Here is a 20,684-nt window from a genome sequence, read left to right as displayed (position 1 = left end):
TTTCTACTGTCTTACACACAGCACTGTGGAAAGCTGTTTCCACCAGAAGCGTTCCTGTTTGTTTGTTTGTTTGTTTGTCTGTCTGTCTGTCTGTCAATCAATCAATCAGTCAATCGGCTTTATTCGCCACGTGCAGGTTGCCCTGCAGTGAAATAGAATCCCCCCCGACTTTACACACACACAACACAGACATCACATGGGGATACAGGTCGGAGATCGGTAGCTTTACAGAAAAAACACTGAAATATACACTACAATGGGAAAGTTCAAGAGGAAAAAAAGAGACCTCTACCTATGCTGGGCTCCTGGGAGGACAGCATGAGGACAGGAAACATTCGCGCTACCATTCCAGCGCGGGTTCAGACCCGCCGAGTTCCCAGGAGGGAACAAGCATCGAAGGCGTTTGGAAAGGGAGGGGGGATGAGTGTGTGCATATCAGTGTATATGTATGTGTGTGCGTGTTTGTTTGTTTGTTTGTTTTGCCACCCATAAGTCAAAATTTCAAGTCATTAATTCAAAGTTTCTACCTTATAACTCCAAATTTCAATTTGCTCTTCCCATTCGTCTTATTTTCTCAGAACCTTGAGTTAGACAGTCGATTTTGTGACAAATTTGTGATAATTATACATAATTATGATAGTTATAGCTTGCTTTTGTTTTTCAAGTGGCGAAAACAAGCTTGTTGACAAAATAGCAGGTAGTCGAAACACTCCTGAACCTGAAACCAAAAGAACTTTGAGTCTCCGAGCGGTCTTTGAATGCACCTGAGAGGGAGGGTCTAGTCAGTTATCTGTAGGCTGCTTCTCGGCCGTTCACTCTGATTACGGCTCCTCAGGAAAAAGGGCGACCACAGGAGGGGAAACACGGAGCTCTTCGCTACTTTGAGAGGATACGTCTGAGAGAGGTAAGGAAATAAATGCTTCTATACTTACGCTTACTCGGCTGGAGCTCCGAGAGCCGTGTAGAGTGAATAAAGCGCTTGAGACTAAAAGGAAAAGTAGTTAAGAAGCACCGCTTCGAGTGGAGAGATAACCTTAGTCATTTAAGATTCCAGCAGCACCTCGGTGAGTTGAAACCTGTTACTTGTTTAGAAGTTTTCCAGCAGTCTTTAAGGTTATTATTGTTCGTTTATTCGTATTATGTTTAAAATGGGGCAAAGGAGAAGGACACACGGAGGGCACACCTGTTTGTTTTTCTCCAACCATATCCTAAAGAAGATGTTGTTGTTGCCTTTCTACCCACTCGATACTTGCGCAATTGAACTAAATGGACTTTAACTGTGGAGCCTTGGAGCCCGTCTTTAATTGCTGTGAGAAAGTTCTTTCTGTTTGAGAACCTGTTTGTCCAGTAAGCTGGAACAAAATGTTTTTTTGTTTTTTCTTTATTTCTTTTAGGCAGGAATACTCGGAAAGCTCAATTATTCGAATACATGATACCGACTGTGTGGCTTTTAAAAATGTAATTATTAATATTTGGTGACAGAAGTCTGTCCTTTTCACCTGAACTAAAATAAAAAAACCCAAAAGACTACATTCGTCTGTCCCGAGGAAATTCCTCTCTGGCAGTCACCACACCCTTGTTGTGCTGCTCGGCTTCTGTAGCGCAGACCCTCACATCTCAACAGCGACTTGTTCCCTTGTCTTGGCATGTTCACCATAACAAAACTGCACTGCCGGTATTTGGGTCTGCGCCAGAGTCAAATCTGCAAAACTCTGCTATTCTTCAACTCAGCTGCTCCCATCTTTCGAGGCTGACGCGCACACTCAGGATGTTGCACGTGAAGAGTCCTCGAAAACGGGTCTTCTCGGTTTGTCCACTGCGCGCGCGTGTGTGATTGCAACGTCAATATTTTTGTGGAAGAATGATGTAATATATATATATATATATGCATTTTTTTTGTAGCAGAACCGCTGACCCAGCAGGTAGTGGACAGAAGTGAAAGTGTTGCCCAGTGTAACAAGCAAAACAAAATCAGTGCAGGGAAATGTAAAGGAAATCCCCGATCTGAGGTATTAAAGGATGTGGCCGTGTGACGAGATGTAATCCACAGTGTTAGGGCTGAGAAAGTAGGGATATTGTTGTAGACCATGGAGTGGATATACTATTGAATGCACACGGGAAAGAGTACACACACACACACACACACACACACACACACACACACACACACACACACACACACTCACTCAGAATCCATACAGATATTATGAAGTTAAAACATAGCATTAATTAATGCATTGCAAGGTTTTCCGATAATGCGCTGGATAAACATGATAACCCAGATTACACATATTTCTTACTGTTTATATTGCATCATTAATCACAGCAAAGATTCCACAAAGAGTTTAAGCAGTGTAAATATAATAACCAGCTACAAAGGCAGTAAAGGCATCCTTAGCGGTATTTTCATTACTGATTAAGCTGAGAGTTATTTTCTTGATTAATCGTTTGGTCTGTAAAATGTTGCATGCAAAGAGCCATGTTGATGCTTATTGTTTTTGCTTGAATGAGGATGATAAATCAAACTTAGCTGCTAATTAATTTTCTGTCGATCGACTGGTTACCCAATCCACTTATTAATCAGAAGCATAGACAGTGTAAAAGAGGGATATCGCTTCTGGGTTTGAGAAGTGCCTTGAACTGTCTTTTTTTTTGGGGGGGGGGGTTCATAGTGAGCAGGAGAGACTTTCGGTTGTATAGACATCTATGGGAAATAAGTCCTCGGCTCCCTTCACATGTGACCTCAGTTAGCACTTTTCTTATCTTTATGGTCTTGGTTGCTAGTTTCATTTTATACTGAATAAAAAAATGGGTTGGATAATATGGTCGTTATTAGAGTCGCAAGTGAGGATTAGTCGCAAATCATTAGCCAATGAGAAAATTTCCCATTTCCTCCAGTTGCTCATCAGTTTTGTTTACGGCAGAAAAGCTCGACTTGAGGGGGAGTAAAAAACAAATGGACAACTACACGTCCATTAGGCCTTAACTATTACTGGAACAGGCCTTGTTCTGTGTATAGGATTTAAGTTGTCCTAAAATACTCACAGAGGACTGTATTTCCTATAAAAATAAGACGTTGTCTCCAACTGATGGAACTGCCAAAGATCCATTTATTATTTATTTTTTTTTAGTATGTGACCTTTTCTCGTCTTTTTCCAGTATTGAGGCCAGACAGACAGCTGAATAGCTTTGTAGGTCATGAAAGCTTTCATGAAAGACTAATGTGGATCAAAAGCTGCATGTATGCCTTTATAGCCAGAGGTCCTTTCACCCTGGTGTTTGCACCTCGTTTTGTTCCTCTTGACATTTGACTGACCCGCTCTGCTGTATTTTTACTTTTCAACGATTGATTGCGGCCACCTAACCTTTAGGAAGCACACTACTAGCACTCGATAAAAACGTAAAACGCAACGATTTAGGAAGTTGGTGCTAAAAAATGGGAGGGTTTGTTTAGATTTGAGTGCTGAGATTTGATCTTTTTTCCTTTCTATGGGGAGTTCGAAGGTTGTTAAAACCATAGGTGTTTATCAGCTGATGTGCTTATAGATCTTCAAAGTATTAGAATGGACCACCTTCCAATAGTAGCGATTTCCAAGAAAGCCAGTCTTCCTGGAAACGGATCAAACTGGAGCTTGTTTTACACGCTGATGAAGCACACATGTTTTTCAGTTTTCTAGTCATTTGTCTGCAATCGACAAGCATGGCTGCATGGAAGATTGCATCCGTTGGATGTGGGGTGTACCACACATGGGCAGCATGCAGACAAAAAAAAGAGAAAAAAAAAGTCTGGGAGTGTTTCCTGTTTGGATCTTGGGGTTTGAGGTTTCAGGAAACCTTAAAGGGATAATGTAAACATTTTTTTTTCTCCTGACAGACTTCAGAAGTACTGCTCTCTCAGACTCTTGTAGCCTGTTCCATGTTGAGTCAAGATTCCCTTTGGGAAATTGCTTGGATCGACACTGTATTTGCTCCAGCAGAACGTTTGGCTGCTCTTTGGTAAATGCTTTCAGTTGGTGTCACCAGTTATCAGTTCTGATTTCTGCTGGTTTTTCCCCGTCTTTTGTAGTACTGACTGCATTAAAAAAGCCATTTTAAAGAAGTCCTCTTTACACTGCATTGCCAAAAAAATATGGACTAATCTTGAAAATCAATAATGAACATAATTGTTCTTTGCAACCCTCCGTTTATATTCTTTCAATCCTAATAGTTGTGCAATTGGCGCTTCAGTTTTTAGCCTAATTGGACTGCAGCTATTAACTGGATACATCTTTTCAGACAGTGTAAAAACATGTTTTTGATTATTCTTGTCAGCATCTAAAGATCATGCCTTTGTAGTTGGTTTGTAGTTCTTTTCGCCTTCAATTACTTCCAACTGTTGATGGCTAAACCTAATAAGATTTGATGAGCCATTTCAGAGGATTCAGTGCTAGATTCGATAAAATGCACTCGCTTCACAGGCTGACAGGACAGATGAGAGACACAGTTGGAGGATTGACTCCATACAGGCTGTGCACATGTGTGTCAGCTTTCGTTTTCAGATTTCATTTGTGCTGCGTGTGTGAATCAGAAAGAAGCAGGGATGCGGCGCCCTAAGGATATGCAACATTAGCTCCCTGATGGTGACATCACACTGCAACACAGAGGGAGAACGCGTGGGATGAGATGAGGGCTGATTGAGAACAAGAGCCTGGAGGAGGATGGGTAGAAAAGAGGAGCTAAAAGAGCAAACAGAGTTAGGAACAGGGTGCAATCAAGTCGGCTCCTTCACCACGCCGAGCTGAGGTGGTGCGTGTCTGTGCATATGCACACTTTATAATCTTGGAAAGCGAAAATGCATTCCTCATTTCTATCCAAGTCCTGATTAGCTATTTTCCCAAGACAGCCCATGACTAATTCAAAGATTTGTTTATTTTATACTCATGGAATATTAATCAAAGGCCTCGTTGCTGCACTTTAATGCTTTTAAGTTTCTCCATATCGTTTGCTGCTGCAGCAACTCGTGTTCTAGTTTTGACCACAGTGCTTCGCTTTCCTCCCTCCAGCTTTCTGACTTTTGTTTGTACTGCAACCAAGAGGCGGGTGAAGGGATGATTCTGTGTGAGATTTCTCTCTTTCGTCCTCTGCTCTCAGCCGAGTTGTGTGCACGGTGATAAATTGGGTTGGGTGAGTCTCAATGGCTCTGTCCTATTTTGGGCTCCAGCTAGGTTCTCTGACTTTAGCTCCTTCCCTGGCCTGGATCTTGAGCAGTCACTTCTGCTCTTAAGTTTGATTCAACCTTGAAAATGTTAGCTTGGCTGACCAGTATATTAGGATATACTCTAGAGATAAACATCTAAGTAGCTTGGAAGGAAAGTGACTCAACGTGAAGACATTTTACCTCTAATACAAGATGCTCCTTCAGTTCAGAACTGAGAGGGGAAAATGTCTTTACAAAACTTAAAGAAGTCCAGTCAGTTTCTTTCCTAGCTCTTACTACCATGACCTGGATGACTGACGAACTACATGGACTCGAGGGATAAAAGTTCTGGGGCTGCCTTCACATTTTACCAAGAGGAAGTACTCATCCTGGAAACCCGTGCCATAAAGTGGCACATGTTTTTGTGCTGATGTTAAGAATGGTTTAGATGGTCTGCCCCTTCACGGCTGAGTTGCTGTTGTTCCTTAACACTTCCACTTTGCAATAAAATCACTCGCAGTCGATCGTGGAATATCAAGGTGGGAAGAATTTTCACAATCTGACTTGTTGAAACAGTGGCATCCTGTTAAACCACTCAAATTTAGTGAGCTCATTATAATGATGTGTTCTTGCAGATTGCATGGCTAGGTGCTTGGTGAATGTGAATGTTGGGTATTACAGGTGGGTTTGTTTTAACAAAGCAATTCATCAAAGCAGATTAATGAAAAAAGAAAATATCCAGTCTGAAATTGCCAGTTGTGATACTGAAAGTGCTTTTAAGACACAGTTCAAAATATCAGCTGTATTTAGACTACCAATAATTTAGACTTTGTTTGTTAGTGCTTTGGTTTATAATCAGTATTTGATTGATAGATTAGTTGATTGGCAAAAAATAATGTAAATGTTTTTTTAATGACAATGTTTAAGGAAATTTAAGAAAAATGCTGATCAGCGTTATGCATGGCCCCACTTAGGGATTGGTAATTAATCGACTTTCATTTTCGAGTTGTTGTTTATGAGAACAGGTTAATTGACTTAATTATTATGGTAAATGGCCTGTATTTGTATAGCGCTTTACACAACCAGTCATCCACACATTCACACTGGTGATGGCAGCTACATTGTAGCCACAGCCACCCTGGGGCGCACTGACAGAGGCGAGGCTGCCGGACACTGGCGCCACCGGGCCCTCTGACCACCACCAGTAGGCAACGGGTGAAGTGTCTTGCCCTAGGACACAACGACCGAGACTGTCCAAGCCGGGACTCGAACCGGCAACCTTCCGATTACAAGGCAAACTCCCAACTCTTGAGCCACGATCGCCTGGTTTTGGAATGTAGCTGTAGTTTTGTGATGTGCTTTGAATCCTGTTTGTACTTTTCCTTAATCTGTGATTTATAGTACCAAAAATGTTGTTTGTTTGCATATGGGTTTCCACAAAGACAGTGCACAGAAAGATGACTATGCAACTTCACCAGGAATGGGAGAAGCACAAAAACCCTATTAAAGATTAAAAATATATTTAAAAATGTAAAAAATAAAATGATGATAATAATAATAATAATAATAATAATAATAATAATAATAATAATAATAATAATAATAATACAGCTTGAAAAAATGTAGACAGTGGCTGCAGCAGACACTTCTGATTGTTTTTAACTCTTCGTAATGTTATAACGTCACACTTCTCGACAGCTAGTTGACAATCCAATGGCAGCATAAACAGGAGTAGCCACAGACTGGTTGTACCTAGAGCTGGGCGATAGAACGATAACGATATGTATCGCGATATAACTTTTACTCGATAGAGAAATTAAGCTATTGCGATAGACTTCGCCGCTCTTGTCCTCTTAAAAAAAAAAAAAAAAAAAAAAAAAGTCAGCCAATCCAAATTAAGTAGCGCAGAGCCGAACCAATCACAGCCGCAGCGTCACGTCGCGTGACTTGTTACGTACAGCACAAGTGCCAAGCCACACGTGTGTTTGTTTGGGAAGCAGCCAGCGGGTAATGGAGGAAATGAGTGTGCCGACTAGAAAAATCAACCGAGCGTGACCGAAGAGAAAACAGATGATGGTTCCAACGCCGGAGAGATTGTCGAACGGAAGAGCCAGAGAAGTTCCGTAGTGTGAAGGTATTTCGGCTATTTCAAGTCTGACAAAAAACAGAGTAGCGTGCACTGTAAATTGTGCCGAAAGCAAGTCTGGAAATACAATAAACTGGTGCATGCGTCACACTGTGCGCCACGTTATTGTTTCGGTGAAATGAATTTCTACAATACTGTTAATTCTACTCTCTGCAGTGTTTAAATGCTTACATATACACACAGTTACTGTCCCTCCACACATACGACTCTGTTCGGCTTCTGTGCCCCAGCTTTGTTTACTTTTTCCCACCGAGGCTTCTAGACTTCTGATTGGCCAACATTTCTGCACGGTTAGGAATCTAGCGCCACCTGCTGCTTTGGCATGTTCATAGCAGCGTTTTCCTTCATTTCTGCCTTTATGTGTGGACGGGATTATTTTTAAAACGAAAACGGAAAATCTCCGTTTTCAAAAATACCCGTGTACGTGTGGACGTAGCCTCAGTCTCTGACTGGAAGCGCTAATTCGTCATTCGGCTTTTGTCAGACTAAAGTAACTGTTAAAACTGTTTGAAAAGCTCAGCTATACAACAAGGAGAGATTGAGAATTTCCTTTTAGTTCTCAGTTTATTTGATATTGACAAAAGTTAGTCAGTTTTGTCTGTTCTTCTGTAAAACAAACTAAGATTTATTTTTAGAATTAATATTTTGTTTCTAAGTGGAATTGACAGTTTAGTCTGTTTCGTTTGTTCTATTTTGAAACTTAAACGCTTTAGCGGCTGCCTTTTGTGTAGTTTGCAATATTTGCCTTTATTTATCTGAAAAAGTCTCATGTTCCTTAAGTACATCTACCCTGTTGAACTTATTATGGGAAATAAATATTTAAATAAAAACAAGCTGCTGATTATTTCACATTTTACTTGTGAGCAACAGCACATTTAAATCTTACAAATATAGTTATTTGGCTTATATCGTGATAGATATCGTTATCGCCTGAAATGAAAAAAACATATCGTGATATGAAAAAATCTCATATCGCCCAGCTCTAGTTGTACCACATACTTTGTACACTGTCTCCATCGATGGCATACACTCCCTGCAGGTAGACGGATAGTCCCCGATCGCTTTCGCACTGAAACTTAGTTTTGCTGTCTCTGTCATTTTTTACTTCAGCTCACATTAATTTCATGTTTACATTTCAGACATCACACAATTAATTAATCAACCAATTAATCAAGAAAGTAATCCTCAGATTGACTTGAAAAACATCAATGATCCTAGAAAATGTGTTTGTTTGTTTTCTGGCAGACAGAAAGTTAGCGATGCTGTAGAGGGATGTTGTGTGTTCAGAAGAAAAGGGTGAGGGGTGTTGAAAGTAGGTGAGAGATTCCTCATGGCTTATGTATTCCCACATTTTTACACAGTCAGACAGGGCTGTGTGTGAGCGCTTAGTGACCCGACATTAATCATCGCATGGAATGCACTTTGCCGCTTTGGCCAACCACTGTGTCAGATTGTGAACTGCTAATACCCAGTTAATATTTTTCTTTAACAGCTGTTTGTTCATACATCACCTGGAAGTGTACAGTCAGTTTACAGCTAGCAGGGGTGCGCTGTGCTGCTTCCCATGGAAAAGGAAAATATGGGAGATGAATCTGGTCACACGGAGAACTTGCTGACGAGTAAAATGATGATTTTATGATCAACTAATTCTATATTTTTTCCCACCTTTGGTCAGATGCTGGTAGTCTCTTTAAGTGAAGATGAGAGATTGAGTATCGTCTCCCTACCTCTGAACAACAGGAAGTTCAGACACTCAGATAATTTAAATTTTTCTGTTTGCGCTCAGAACAAGTATGTTTCTGCCCTTTTCCTGCTTCTGCGTCAGACCTGATGGAAAATGGGATTGTTGGTACAGATCTTCAGTCATATTCTCAGATCACCCCGGTTTTGCCTGTTTGGGCCTGTGTACTCTCTGGGTCTTCAGTCTGAGTTGTGATCTAGTATTTTGGAAGACATCCGGCAGGCGACACGACTAACAGGAATGTACAAGGCACGATAATCCCTGTGGCATGTTTCTGAGGGGGAGGTGAACGTGTGCATTCCTCACGTCCTCTGCTTGAGGTATTGGTGACACATTAAATGTGATTAATGTATTTTATCTTCAACAGTTTAACTGTCAAGATAACTGCTGTATAGCTTAAACTGTGCAGCCCACATCTCTAAACTTCAGACCTAACGAAGCCTGAAATATAAAACTTATAAGAAGCAAAACTGCTGTCTCCGGGTGACTTTTTCCTCAGTATGTTGTCTATACGAACTTGCTGTTGTATTATTAAGTTAACATACATCTTCAAACTTGGAGATATTATTTTTCTGTTGCGCCCACACTGGGCATCTCCTCTAGAGATGCCCAGCAGAGGACGAGGATGGAGAGTGGGGGTGGGGTTGCATAAGTCGGAAGAGTTTATTGAAGTAGAGATGCAAACGCTGCCGCAGTTTTACAAAAGAAACCTTTATGTAACAGCACCAGTCTATGTCGATATAACTGATATTGTCTTAGACTTTACTCTTTCAAAAATCCATTGTAAGAATGCATGCTGACGTGTCATCCAGCACTAATCACTGTCCAGTAAAGTTAAAGCCCTTCGTTGTTTTTTGGCTACATTGGCAGAGTGAATGAATTTGCTCAAATGAATCAGAAGCTGCATATACACAGGTGATGAGCATTACATGGACATTAAAGTGGTTTATGATGATTTTTGTAATGTGTTTTGTAGAACACAGAAATGTTCGTTGTGGCAAGAATAAAATATCGATGTTCAAATAGTCGTCATTTAAAAGTCGAAGCTCCTCTGGAAACAAAAGCTTTTTTTAAACCCATATCAGCTCTGATGGTGTTGAACTCCGCAGTACCAATTACGCAAAACAGCTGCCTGTTAACAAAAATCAAAATGCAGCTTCACAGTTGCTTCACCCACTCACAGCGCTGTGCTTTTCAACAGCACAGCAGGGTGTTATACAGCAGCTGGCACGCTCGAGACATCAAGAGAAGGAAATTGAAATCCACTGGGCCATCTATGCCTCTTTTCCACTTGCACCTACTCGGCTCTGCTCTACTGTACTCTGTCCTTTTCCATTGCAGTTGAGCACCACATCAATGTGGGTGGGATCATTACAGTAACACGGCCCAAAAAAATCCTGTGATGTCATTTGTATGCAACACAAAACAAACAATGGATGACATGGAGGTGATGGTAACGTCTGCACCTCATCATTGAAGCAGTGTTTGCCTAGTTCCAAAAATGGCAGGTTTGAGACTTGTGAAGGAGTGGTCAATCGGTGGCATGCGGTCTGCTGATGTCTCATTTTCAGCTCGACTCAGCTTAATTGAAACCTGGTCCCAGGTACTACCACCAAATGGAAAACCCCCAAAACAGTGACACTGAGCCAAGCCTGGTAGGTGTTATTGGAAGAGAAGCTGTTTAAAGGTTTGGGTGAGCTGGTCAGAAGATGATTACCATCTTTTGGTGCAGAATGATGAGCTAAATTAATTCCTTCTAAAAGGTTTTTTGCTTTCGCACTGAAAGCTGTGATCAGAAATATCTCTGCTGTCTTTCAGAATGCTTGTTTGCCCTCTTGTTTTGTTGGCTGCCACTGTCTTCAGTTCAATAACTTACAACTTTGCATTGCATTATATTTAGTGTTGTCCTCACTGTTTCACAACAAATAATCTAGCTTTGTAGATTTGGAGCCATTTGGAAGTTGTTGTAATAGATTTATTGATGAGATTCATGCAGTTCATTAAATAATTGAGATTGTGAGCCAAATAAAATAATATAAAACATTAAATCACCCTCCTCTGCTGTACATGATAGCAAATCAAATGAGGTACTATGTGTAGGGTTGTTTGAGTGCCTTGAGTTTGTGATTAGAGGTCAGTCCATACGTCACGAAGAGGAAGATTGTTTTAAATATATTTATTTTTTAGTCTTAGTCCTTCTCCTGGTGTTTCATGACAATTTTTGTGTTTTGTTTTTTTTACCCCCACCACCTGAAGTGAACAAGACTGGCTAATGTGTTACCCCTGCAGATATGAGTCACAACCTGCCAGCGAGGAGAAACGAGGGAGAAAACGGCATCTGTGCTGCTTGTGTGGGAAATGAGAACTTTGTCCTTTGCTACTCCACGCAGGGCAAATATTATGCAAGAACCGCTCGTTCATCCTAAGACACGTGCGAACACGCACGTTGATATGACCTGTTTGAGGCTCGTGTGCTTAGGCCGTCGCTGCATGTGCGCTATGGCTCATCACTCAGGATATGTTGTCATTCTTCTTCAGCTCGGCCTTTGTCTCTGTGCTTGTTCAGCAGTGATCGTAGTAGCACAGAGCTTGCTACAGTGCAGTTATTCACAAGTGCATTTCGACATACACTGGTCACATGTTTTGTAAACGTGATATATGAAGAGCGCCTTGACTGGAATTTTCTCAAATATGACCGTAAAGTTTACTTGCACCCAAAGCTTAACAGTTGATGTTTGTGTTTAAGGTGCAAGGCCACTGTGACATCACATGGATCCCATTCTTGTAACTGTGACACACCCAAGGCACGCTTACTGATTTTTGAACATGGCCTAACATGTCACAATAAAACTGTAGGAGGTTGAGGGTGGGATTTCTTGCAATTGCTTTTTATGAGGTTAATGTTGTGGTTTTATATCATTGTAGTTTGTTAAGTGTTTTAAATGCAGCCACGTGTACATTCAAAGCTACAAGCAGCACAACAAGTAACCTAACATGCTTAACTATGGGAGGCCTTTGTGCAGTGATCAGCATGGACAATGTTACTTACTACTGTAATACAAAATGGTTGTTTGCTCCGTTTCCAGTAAAGCTTATTGAAAATGACCCAGTGGAAGAAACTCAGTGAGGAAGAATGATGGTAAATAACAAAACTGGTGAAGTCCCACAAGCTTCACTTCTTCCTCTCCAGTTGCTCTCATGTTGTTCTTACCAGGAAGTCACTTAAAGGAGTCTAAAAGATAAACGAGAAAGATGATTGATAATAGCAGAGGCAATGCTTGGCGGTTATTTAAATGTGTAAGGATGACATAAATCACTTTTTAGGGTGAGATGAATTGATCAGAGTTCCTTTTCTTACCTCCTGAAAGAAGCCTCAGTTCACTACTTATCTCTGAGAAGACTCCCCCTGTGGTCAATCTGGTTATTAGTGTTTACTTACTGTTGTATTAGTTCATTGATTTGCTTTTGATCTTGCATAATACATGAGAAAAAATGCAGATCTTATATGTGTGAATATTTTATAACCGTGTATGGTATGAATATTGTATGAAGGTTTTAAGTGAATTGTTTCTATCCGCAATCTAAGGGTAATGGAACACACCGGTATGTAACTCTTATTTAGGGAACGAGCGCTCGTAGTGCCTGCTCCTGTCCTTGTCCTGGCACAGTATGCACACACAGACACATTAATGCAAAGTAAAGGGGCCATTATCCCCAGTAAGCACCATTTGCTGCCACTGTCACAGTGGGGAGCCTGCTCTGAGTGCCACGATCATCAATATGCCGCATTATTTTATCACAGCACAAACTCTGCAGGACTAGCCCCATTTTGTGAAGCTTTCTGGGGCTGCGCTGTAGCTCCAAGTCACGTGTGCATGTGTTTCTGGATGAGTTTGTGTGTCTTCCCTCTGGCAGTGACAGTATGATGTATGGGGGAGCAGCAGCCTGCTATCAGAGAGAACAGGTGGCTCTCTCAAGAGACAAACTGACAACACACTGTCCTGATTTAATGTGTAGGAGAAAAAAGAAGACGGAACGATCGTCTTTATTCTCGTGGTAAAAATTAGTAGCTGTTATTCCCACGAGGGGAGGAGAATGACTGAGGCCCACAACATGATGGAGGCTTGTTCAGGGTCAGTGGTTCATTGTAAGTAGGCTTTCAGAAGCTACTAGAAAATATTAGCTTCAGCTTTTATGAAGGTTTAGAGTCCACGGCGACACGGCGCTCCACCCACAGAACATTTTTAAGGAAACAACTTTTTTTATCTTCATTATTCTATTTTCAATGATATGAGTATTTGATAGGACTTTTGATTAGTGGTGATGAGTCACTGGCTTTTCCACTCAGGCTTTTCCTGGTGGCACTCATGTGAAAGATAATGAGAGGTGTGGCATTTAAGTCTGTGGAAACATCCTGCAACAGGAAGATGGCGGTAAAAGTAAAGAACTTCAACGGAAAGTAATTTGCAGAAATAATCAGCAGAGTATTAATTAACACTCCCAGACGCACACAAACACACACTCTTGTCGTTAAGCTTTAAAAACCCAGAGGCATTTCAAGATGGCTGCCAAGCGCCCAGACCTGTTTCACAAAGGACTGGGGCGTCATGCCTCTGATACTGGGATGCTGGCATGCCATGTGAAAGCATGCACTGTAGTGGCGTTATGCTGTTTTTGTTTGGTATGAATGAGCAAAGGCAACATAAACGGGTCTTTTTAGCCACACAGACCACCATTTCTGTCTGAAAGAGGCTTAAACGTGTGCTCAGGTGTATTTGTGCTTATTAATCACCACGAGTTTTCATTTCTACCTGTGTGTGCCGTATCCCTCGTTTGGTCATTTGGGAGTAGAGGAAACGAGCCCAGAGATATTCTCACCTTTCAAGTAGCAAAACAGTTGTTTAACAAAACTTCCACCGAGTCCAAAGGTCATCCTGTCAGTTTGGCCTCCTGAGGGAAATGTCTGACTCGTTACTGCTAAACTGTGTTCACCAGGTACTATAAATTATATTTGGTGTCGACTAAGTCGAATTCATTCAATTTTTACCAGCAAAAAATAAACAAATCGTGCTGCAGGTCATAAAACAGAAACAATCAGCAGATCTGGTTCTTTATTGGTTCATCATCTCAAGTGACTACTTTAAATAATTGGGAGATATTACTACATCTTTCATCAGTTATTACTTAAAGTGTGAGTGTGTGTGAGTGTGTGTGTGAGAGTGTGTGTGTGTGTGTGTGAGAGTGTGAGAGTGTGTGTGTGTGTGTGTGTGTGTGTGTGTGTGTGTGTGAGATTGCAGAGGTTTTGATCCTAATCTTGGTCCAGGTAGTTTGAGGCTGGTGGAAGCTGAAGCTGCTGGCAGGCAGCCAGTGTGTTGTCCCATCTCCGGCTGCCTTCCCTCCATTATTGTCAGCCCGTGGGAGATGGCTATTGATCTGTGTGTGTGTGTGTGTGTCCCCCTCTTGGTCTCTGACTAGCCACATTTCACTCAAATCTATGCCTTTCAGGGATATGAGAGAAGAGAAATGTGTGCAGCATCGAGGTGTCAGACCAAACCAGTGTGAGCTGTATATCACTTGGCCACAGGGATGTAGAAGTGACATGTTAAAGATCATTATGATTGTGGCACAGAGGTCATGAGTGTACAGCAGCATGTAGAGCGCAGGCGATGCAGGCAAGCTGGCGTCAGTATTTTGTGCTGTACTGTACTCTTTACAACTCTTTATATAAATCCATCTGAGATCACATCCCTGCACATCTGTTCTCCTTTACCTTTGTGTTTGGTGATTTGTGAGACAGTCTGTGGCTCCCTTCCCTGTTTGAAAGCACTTGATTCTCACCAGTTCACTAATCATCACAAACATGTTTACTAATCAAACTGTTGTGTTTTGTAGATGGCTGCAATCAGAAAGAAGCTGGTGATAGTTGGGGATGGTGCGTGTGGGAAAACCTGCCTGCTTATTGTCTTCAGTAAGGACCAGTTCCCAGAGGTCTACGTCCCCACTGTGTTTGAGAACTACATCGCTGACATTGAAGTTGATACCAAACAGGTACGTTGTAGAATATATATGTACGGGAAGTGCTGGGTATACAAGTCTGGCCCAAGTCTTCAGTCAGAAAGACTGCTGCAGTCCAGGAGTCTAGTTCACCGTCTTTAATGAAGCTTCACAGAAGAACTGGTTACAGCAGGGCTTGCCAGGATAAATCCAACTGTGATGCAGCCAGATATGCACTTCTAATTGTGGCAGATGCAGTATAGGTGACTATAAGCATGGTTGTCTGGAAACAGAAACAGGTAATACTATAATTAGCAGGGTCAAAGATAACTAAGCAACAATCAGAACACATCATCTACTCAGACACAGCAATATTTTACAATGTCCACTAGGGGTCGCCGTAAGACCCGAAGTTAGCTAAATAGCGCAAATCTTCCCAGTTGCTAGTACTAAGGCACAAATGTGGCAAGCTAACAGCAGCTAAACTAAACAATAAACAACAGAAAAATCCTTTAACCGCGGGATATAGTCATTGGAGGAGATTCTGGCCACTGGTATTAACTTAGTGCAAATTAATTAAATAATTAAATAAACCTACTAACGTGATATCTGTGTACCGGGGCATAACTTTAGCTTTAACATGCACAAACAACTATAACTATTTTCATACCAGTTAACCTGTCAAAAGTATTAACACTTACAGTTTCATTGACGCACACGGAATCGCACAAACTGCGGGGAATTTGCACATACGTCGTATTTGAAATATCGGTTTTCAGTTTGAAGACTATGAATAATTTAAACTATTGAAATAGAAGTAATAGTTTGACCTTTGTGTATTTGTAACAACTTCACTTAAAGAGGTTCGAGTTTCCATTTGACATTTAGTTTTTGTTTGGAAAAGTAATAAAAGCTTCTTCCTTTTTTGTTTTTTGACTCAGTGGCTCTCAGCCATTTATTTGTGATTCTTACAAAACATCAGCATCTATTTGGAGCTCCTTGTCACTGTTTAAGACATTTGTTAGGTTTTAGTATTTCCCCTCCAAGTTTCTCCTGTGGTGCCATTTAAACAGTAGTTAGGTTGTTTCTGAAAAGTAGAACAAATAAGAGTCCAAAAAAACGAGTTTGCAGATTGTTTATCGTGTGCTTTGGGTACTAATGTTCTCTGTGAACCTTCAGTTATTAAATGAAGAAAATGAAAGTATAAGGATATACTTTTGTAATAAAGGAGCAAAGACTGACTACACTGTGTATGTATTGATAATATTAATAGGAGACATTTTATATTAGAGGTATTACTCCTACTCTCACTACTTTTGCTTATATAATATTTACACAAGTGCAGAATCTAAGAGCAAATTTGAGCTGTTTCTTGGAACAGGCAGGTTTATGTGACACTCTTTGACTCTGTTGATTGTGGACCACATCCCATCAAGATTGATGGCAATAAGTGCCTGCTCTGAGAGAATATTTGTGCTATTTCATTGTTATAAAGCCGCAGATCTCCAGCTAGCAACAGGAAATGGATCAGTGCCACCTTCCTGTGCAAGGTCGGGACCCCTCTCCTAATACATCATGACTAATGTCCCGTTTCCTGTTCCTTTTTCCTGTGCTGTAAAATTGGGGATCAGCTGGTTTTTACTTCAGTAGGTTGAATGTGATGGAAGAATTTAAAATGTAACAACTTTATTTGATGCAGTGAAATATTTTATAACACACTGTTTGACCTTATATTACGTTACAGTTAACATTACTAAGAAAAAAAGATTTCTCTTGGGAACCTGACTCCTGAGAGACATCTACTGGTAGTAGAAGCAAAGGGCAGCTGACTGAGGTTCTTCCTGGTGTGAAATAGCTTATTTTACAACAGTTTACGTGTTATATCTCATTAAATATTGAAAATACCCTTCCTGTGGTAGACTGTAAGTGCGGTGTCTGGGCAATCTTGGTAAGAAGCTTGTGAGCCAACAAGAAACATGTGAGATGTAAGAAAAGCCCAGAAGAATTGTTGAGGTACTGTTGCACTCTGGACTACAATCAAGATGTTCTCCAGCTGTGATTAGTAGTAAAAATACTGCAAATGAAATCAGCAGAAGAATAAAATGCATAAATAATGCAGTTTAATCCTCGGTTTAGTTTTGACTTTAAAAAAAAGCCATAATTTCCTCATGAAGTGACATTTCTAGGCTTGTGTGTACTAAACATTCCTATGTAGTTCCTTGTGGTTGCATTGTAACTAGAGCTACAGCTCATGCTGACCTCTCGCAAATGATTTTTGCAAGCGTTTGTTTTTATCTGGAGCAAGCGAGGCGCTGAGGGATTTCTAACAGCTTGATTAACAGCTGAGATCCTGTGGGAACCACCTCCACCTCTGCAGACTTGCTGTTTAGGCCTGATGGTGGAGGATTGAGTTGTTCTCAGTTATGTTCCTCCCTCTGTCCAATGGGATTTATTTTGTTGTCTGTAATCTGTTTTTGTATTTTAATGCTAGCAAGTGTGTGCTCTGTGTTGGAGCTGCTTGCTTCATATGTTTTGTTCTTTGTCTTCCTCTCTCTCAGGTGGAGTTGGCATTGTGGGATACAGCAGGTCAGGAAGACTATGACAGATTGAGGCCTCTCTCCTACCCTGACACAGACGTAATCCTCATGTGTTTCTCCATAGACAGTCCTGACAGTTTAGGTAAGGCGGCGGTGAAAGTGTGTTTTAGTTCATTGCTGTGCCCCAGTTAAGATATTTTTCTGAAATCAACAAGCAAAGTCTCCGAGTTCCTGAGACAGTGTTGTATTATTCTTTTGTAAGATTACTTCACAACAAAGGTCACCTGGCAGGGAAATGTTCCAGATTTTATCTGCTCATGGGGCTACATCTTCTTACAAAGGGTTTTCCCACATATTTCATTGGTATCGTAACCTGCTGTTGAAATTCCATCTTCCACTGTCATGGAAAAGTCATGACTTGACTGGTTGAACTGCATTACGATGCATTAATATGTAGGCACACACGAGATTACAGTCGCTCCTCCAATGAACTTTAGGAATGAAGTCTGGGCATCAGCTGACCTTTGTAGCTTTGATTGCTATGGTAGACATGACGGACTGGAGAGGGTTCACCAGGAACATGCAGTTACTATGGATGAGATGCAGGAAACTTTTTGGGCGCAGCTTTTAAATGCAGTTTCCTCTACCACCTCAGCATCTCCTCAAAATCTCAGCAGGGAACTTCTTTTATAGTCCTTAGGTGTTAAGCAAAGCTTAGCAGAGCGTCACAGTCTCTGGGCTTGGTTAGATATGTGGAGCAACCGGTAGTGTGGGATGCTTGTGTTTACTTTTGTTGTGTTGTCAGTCCTTTAACATTGCCATGGCCACAGAGAAGACAAAAGTCACGAAGTACTATAAATGTCTTTTAGAAGAGCGAAAATAAGGGTTGTAACTTAGCATTACAGCCAGTCTTTGCTTTCCTCATCCATGCTTTAGGATATTCCTACTCTAACACAAAATGTAATCTCTGTTCAGAGAGAAATCGCTTGTTTTGCCGACTGTGTGTGACACTAGCTCTCAGTGACCTCTTGGTATTTTTTTTTGTGCACAGTCACAAGGGAAACTAGTGACTGTCCTTACAGGAGGAAAAAGGTCTGGTGCAAAACTAATGCTCTGATTTTCATATATGGAGTTTTTCTTTATTCTTTTAGAGAACATTCCTGAGAAATGGACACCTGAAGTGAAGCACTTTTGTCCCAATGTCCCAATCATCCTCGTGGGCAACAAGAAGGACCTTAGGAATGATGAACACACACGCAGAGAGCTCGCCAAGATGAAACAGGTCTTGTATTTGGGGGGGGTTTGGTTTTTGTGTTAAAGGAAACACATCCTCTCAGTAGATAAATGTCCACGCACAACCACTGAAATTTTAACTGGCTTTCTATATATGACACCCAGGAACCAGTAAAGCCTGAAGAGGGCAGAGACATGGCCAACCGCATCAGTGCCTTTGGCTACCTGGAGTGTTCAGCCAAGACCAAGGACGGAGTGCGGGACGTGTTTGAGATGGCGACCAGAGCGGCACTGCAGGTGCGCAAGCGTAAGAAGAGGGGTGGCTGCCAGATTCTGTGAACAGCCAGAGTGTTGGCCACAGCACCTGAGGGAGGACTAGCCCCTCCCCGACACACAGAGCAAACCTAGCGAAACCTTAAATCAATGGCTTCCATGGACTTCACAGACGCAGATGTGCCGCCGGCAAATATGAAAGACTGACACACCTGTTTAAAAGAAAAACAAATCAGCCGTCTTTTTTTAAAGCAGCCTCCTCTGCAGCTCACTCTGTTATTGCTTCTTTCCTGTTTGTTCTCTACCAGAACACAAGCTTGTTTGAAGGACCAACCTGCTTACTTTACTTTTATATGTATGTTTGTATTTATGTGCATATACTTTATAAATGTCATGCATTGGGCACTGTTATGTTTGTTTACAGAGAAGGGTTTTGTGGACTTTCTCTCACAGCTATGAGCTGCACACAGCTTTACGTCTGCTGTTTTCCTCTGCTTCTCTTCAACCTGTGTGTGCCACTTAGTCTCCTTTTATACATCAGCTTCAGTCCTGATTCCTTTTTTGTCAGACAATTTATTTTAGACCCCGAAAGTTCTATTTCACCAAGTGCTGTGTCAGCAGAGTGCTGTTTTCCACAGCTTTCTCTTCTGACACAAAGGACTAAATTTACAGCCTGTTCACACTTCATTAATCCACTGAAACCTACATAAAGTAATGCAGGAGCGACTGTATGGAGAGGCTTCGGCCTGCACCTCGGTCTCTGTCTTTCTCCATGGCGATGGCTTAAACTGGCACTGCAGACAGTGGTCTATTGTCTTGGACACAATATGTGCAGTCGTGCTCACACTGGCTCTGGCAGACGTCATTACAGCTTCCCCCCGATGAGCCCTGCATCCTGCCTGTACTGTTTGAGGTCCAGTATACAGTCATCTCACAATACTGTGTACTGGACTCACTGTGGATGAATGCACACAATATACAGCCATATTAATATTATATAACATCAGCCTAGTCTGTGTGTAAAAGTAGCTGACAACTAGATTAGCAGCTCAAACATCATTGCGTGGTGTACAGGAGCCCTTAGTCACTGTATGGTCGTTCTTTGAGTTGTGAACAGGCAAAAACCAGAGTAACAGTGATGTCTTTTGGCCCTAAGCTAGAACCGTAAAGATGAAGAGATTTTACACCAATGTGACAAAACTGTAAAACAGAATTTGAATAAAATAAAAACATATTGGGGAATGAAACGCCAGAGTTTACGCATGTGTCTCCTTCAGAGCCAAAATAAAGAAGTACAGGGCAAAGGCTGTATGCACTCCTGCTCAGAAAGAGCCCAGATCAAATTGTTTGTGTATTACATCGTACAAATATTCATCTTGCCACAATAACAAAAGCAAGACGTTCTTCCACTTGGAGTGGGTGTGGGCTAATGTCTGGCCAGTGGCTCTGTCTTAAATGTCACAACGAAATTTGAGAAAAGGTTGATTGAAGCTGCTTTACAAACAGGAGCAGGAAGTTTTGAATGTCTGAAACATGACAAACATGTTAATAAAGTATTTTTGAAATACTACTTTGGTTTGGTTT

At 41.3% G+C, this 20,684-nt stretch overlaps 1 protein-coding gene across 1 annotated transcript; it reads left to right on the top strand.

Moving 5' to 3' along the window:
- Nucleotides 1–768: 768 nt before the first annotated feature.
- On the top strand, nucleotides 769–20,330 carry LOC146683936 (rho-related GTP-binding protein RhoA-D). Its single transcript, XM_085444719.1, has 5 exons — nucleotides 769–904; nucleotides 14,956–15,111; nucleotides 17,616–17,736; nucleotides 18,746–18,876; nucleotides 18,993–20,330. Exons 2-5 carry the CDS (start codon nucleotides 14,956–14,958, stop codon nucleotides 19,164–19,166), a joined length of 582 nt encoding a protein of 193 aa, XP_085300845.1. The 5' UTR covers nucleotides 769–904; the 3' UTR covers nucleotides 19,167–20,330.
- Nucleotides 20,331–20,684: the final 354 nt, after the last annotated feature.

This window comes from Copadichromis virginalis, linkage group LG20 (genome assembly GCF_057382275.1).
Source record: "Copadichromis virginalis isolate Kocher_CV1m ecotype Utaka linkage group LG20, C_Virginalis_male_GT1.1, whole genome shotgun sequence".
NCBI classification, from domain to species: Eukaryota; Metazoa; Chordata; class Actinopteri; order Cichliformes; family Cichlidae; genus Copadichromis; species Copadichromis virginalis.
This window is presented reverse-complemented; position numbering and strand designations above follow the sequence as displayed.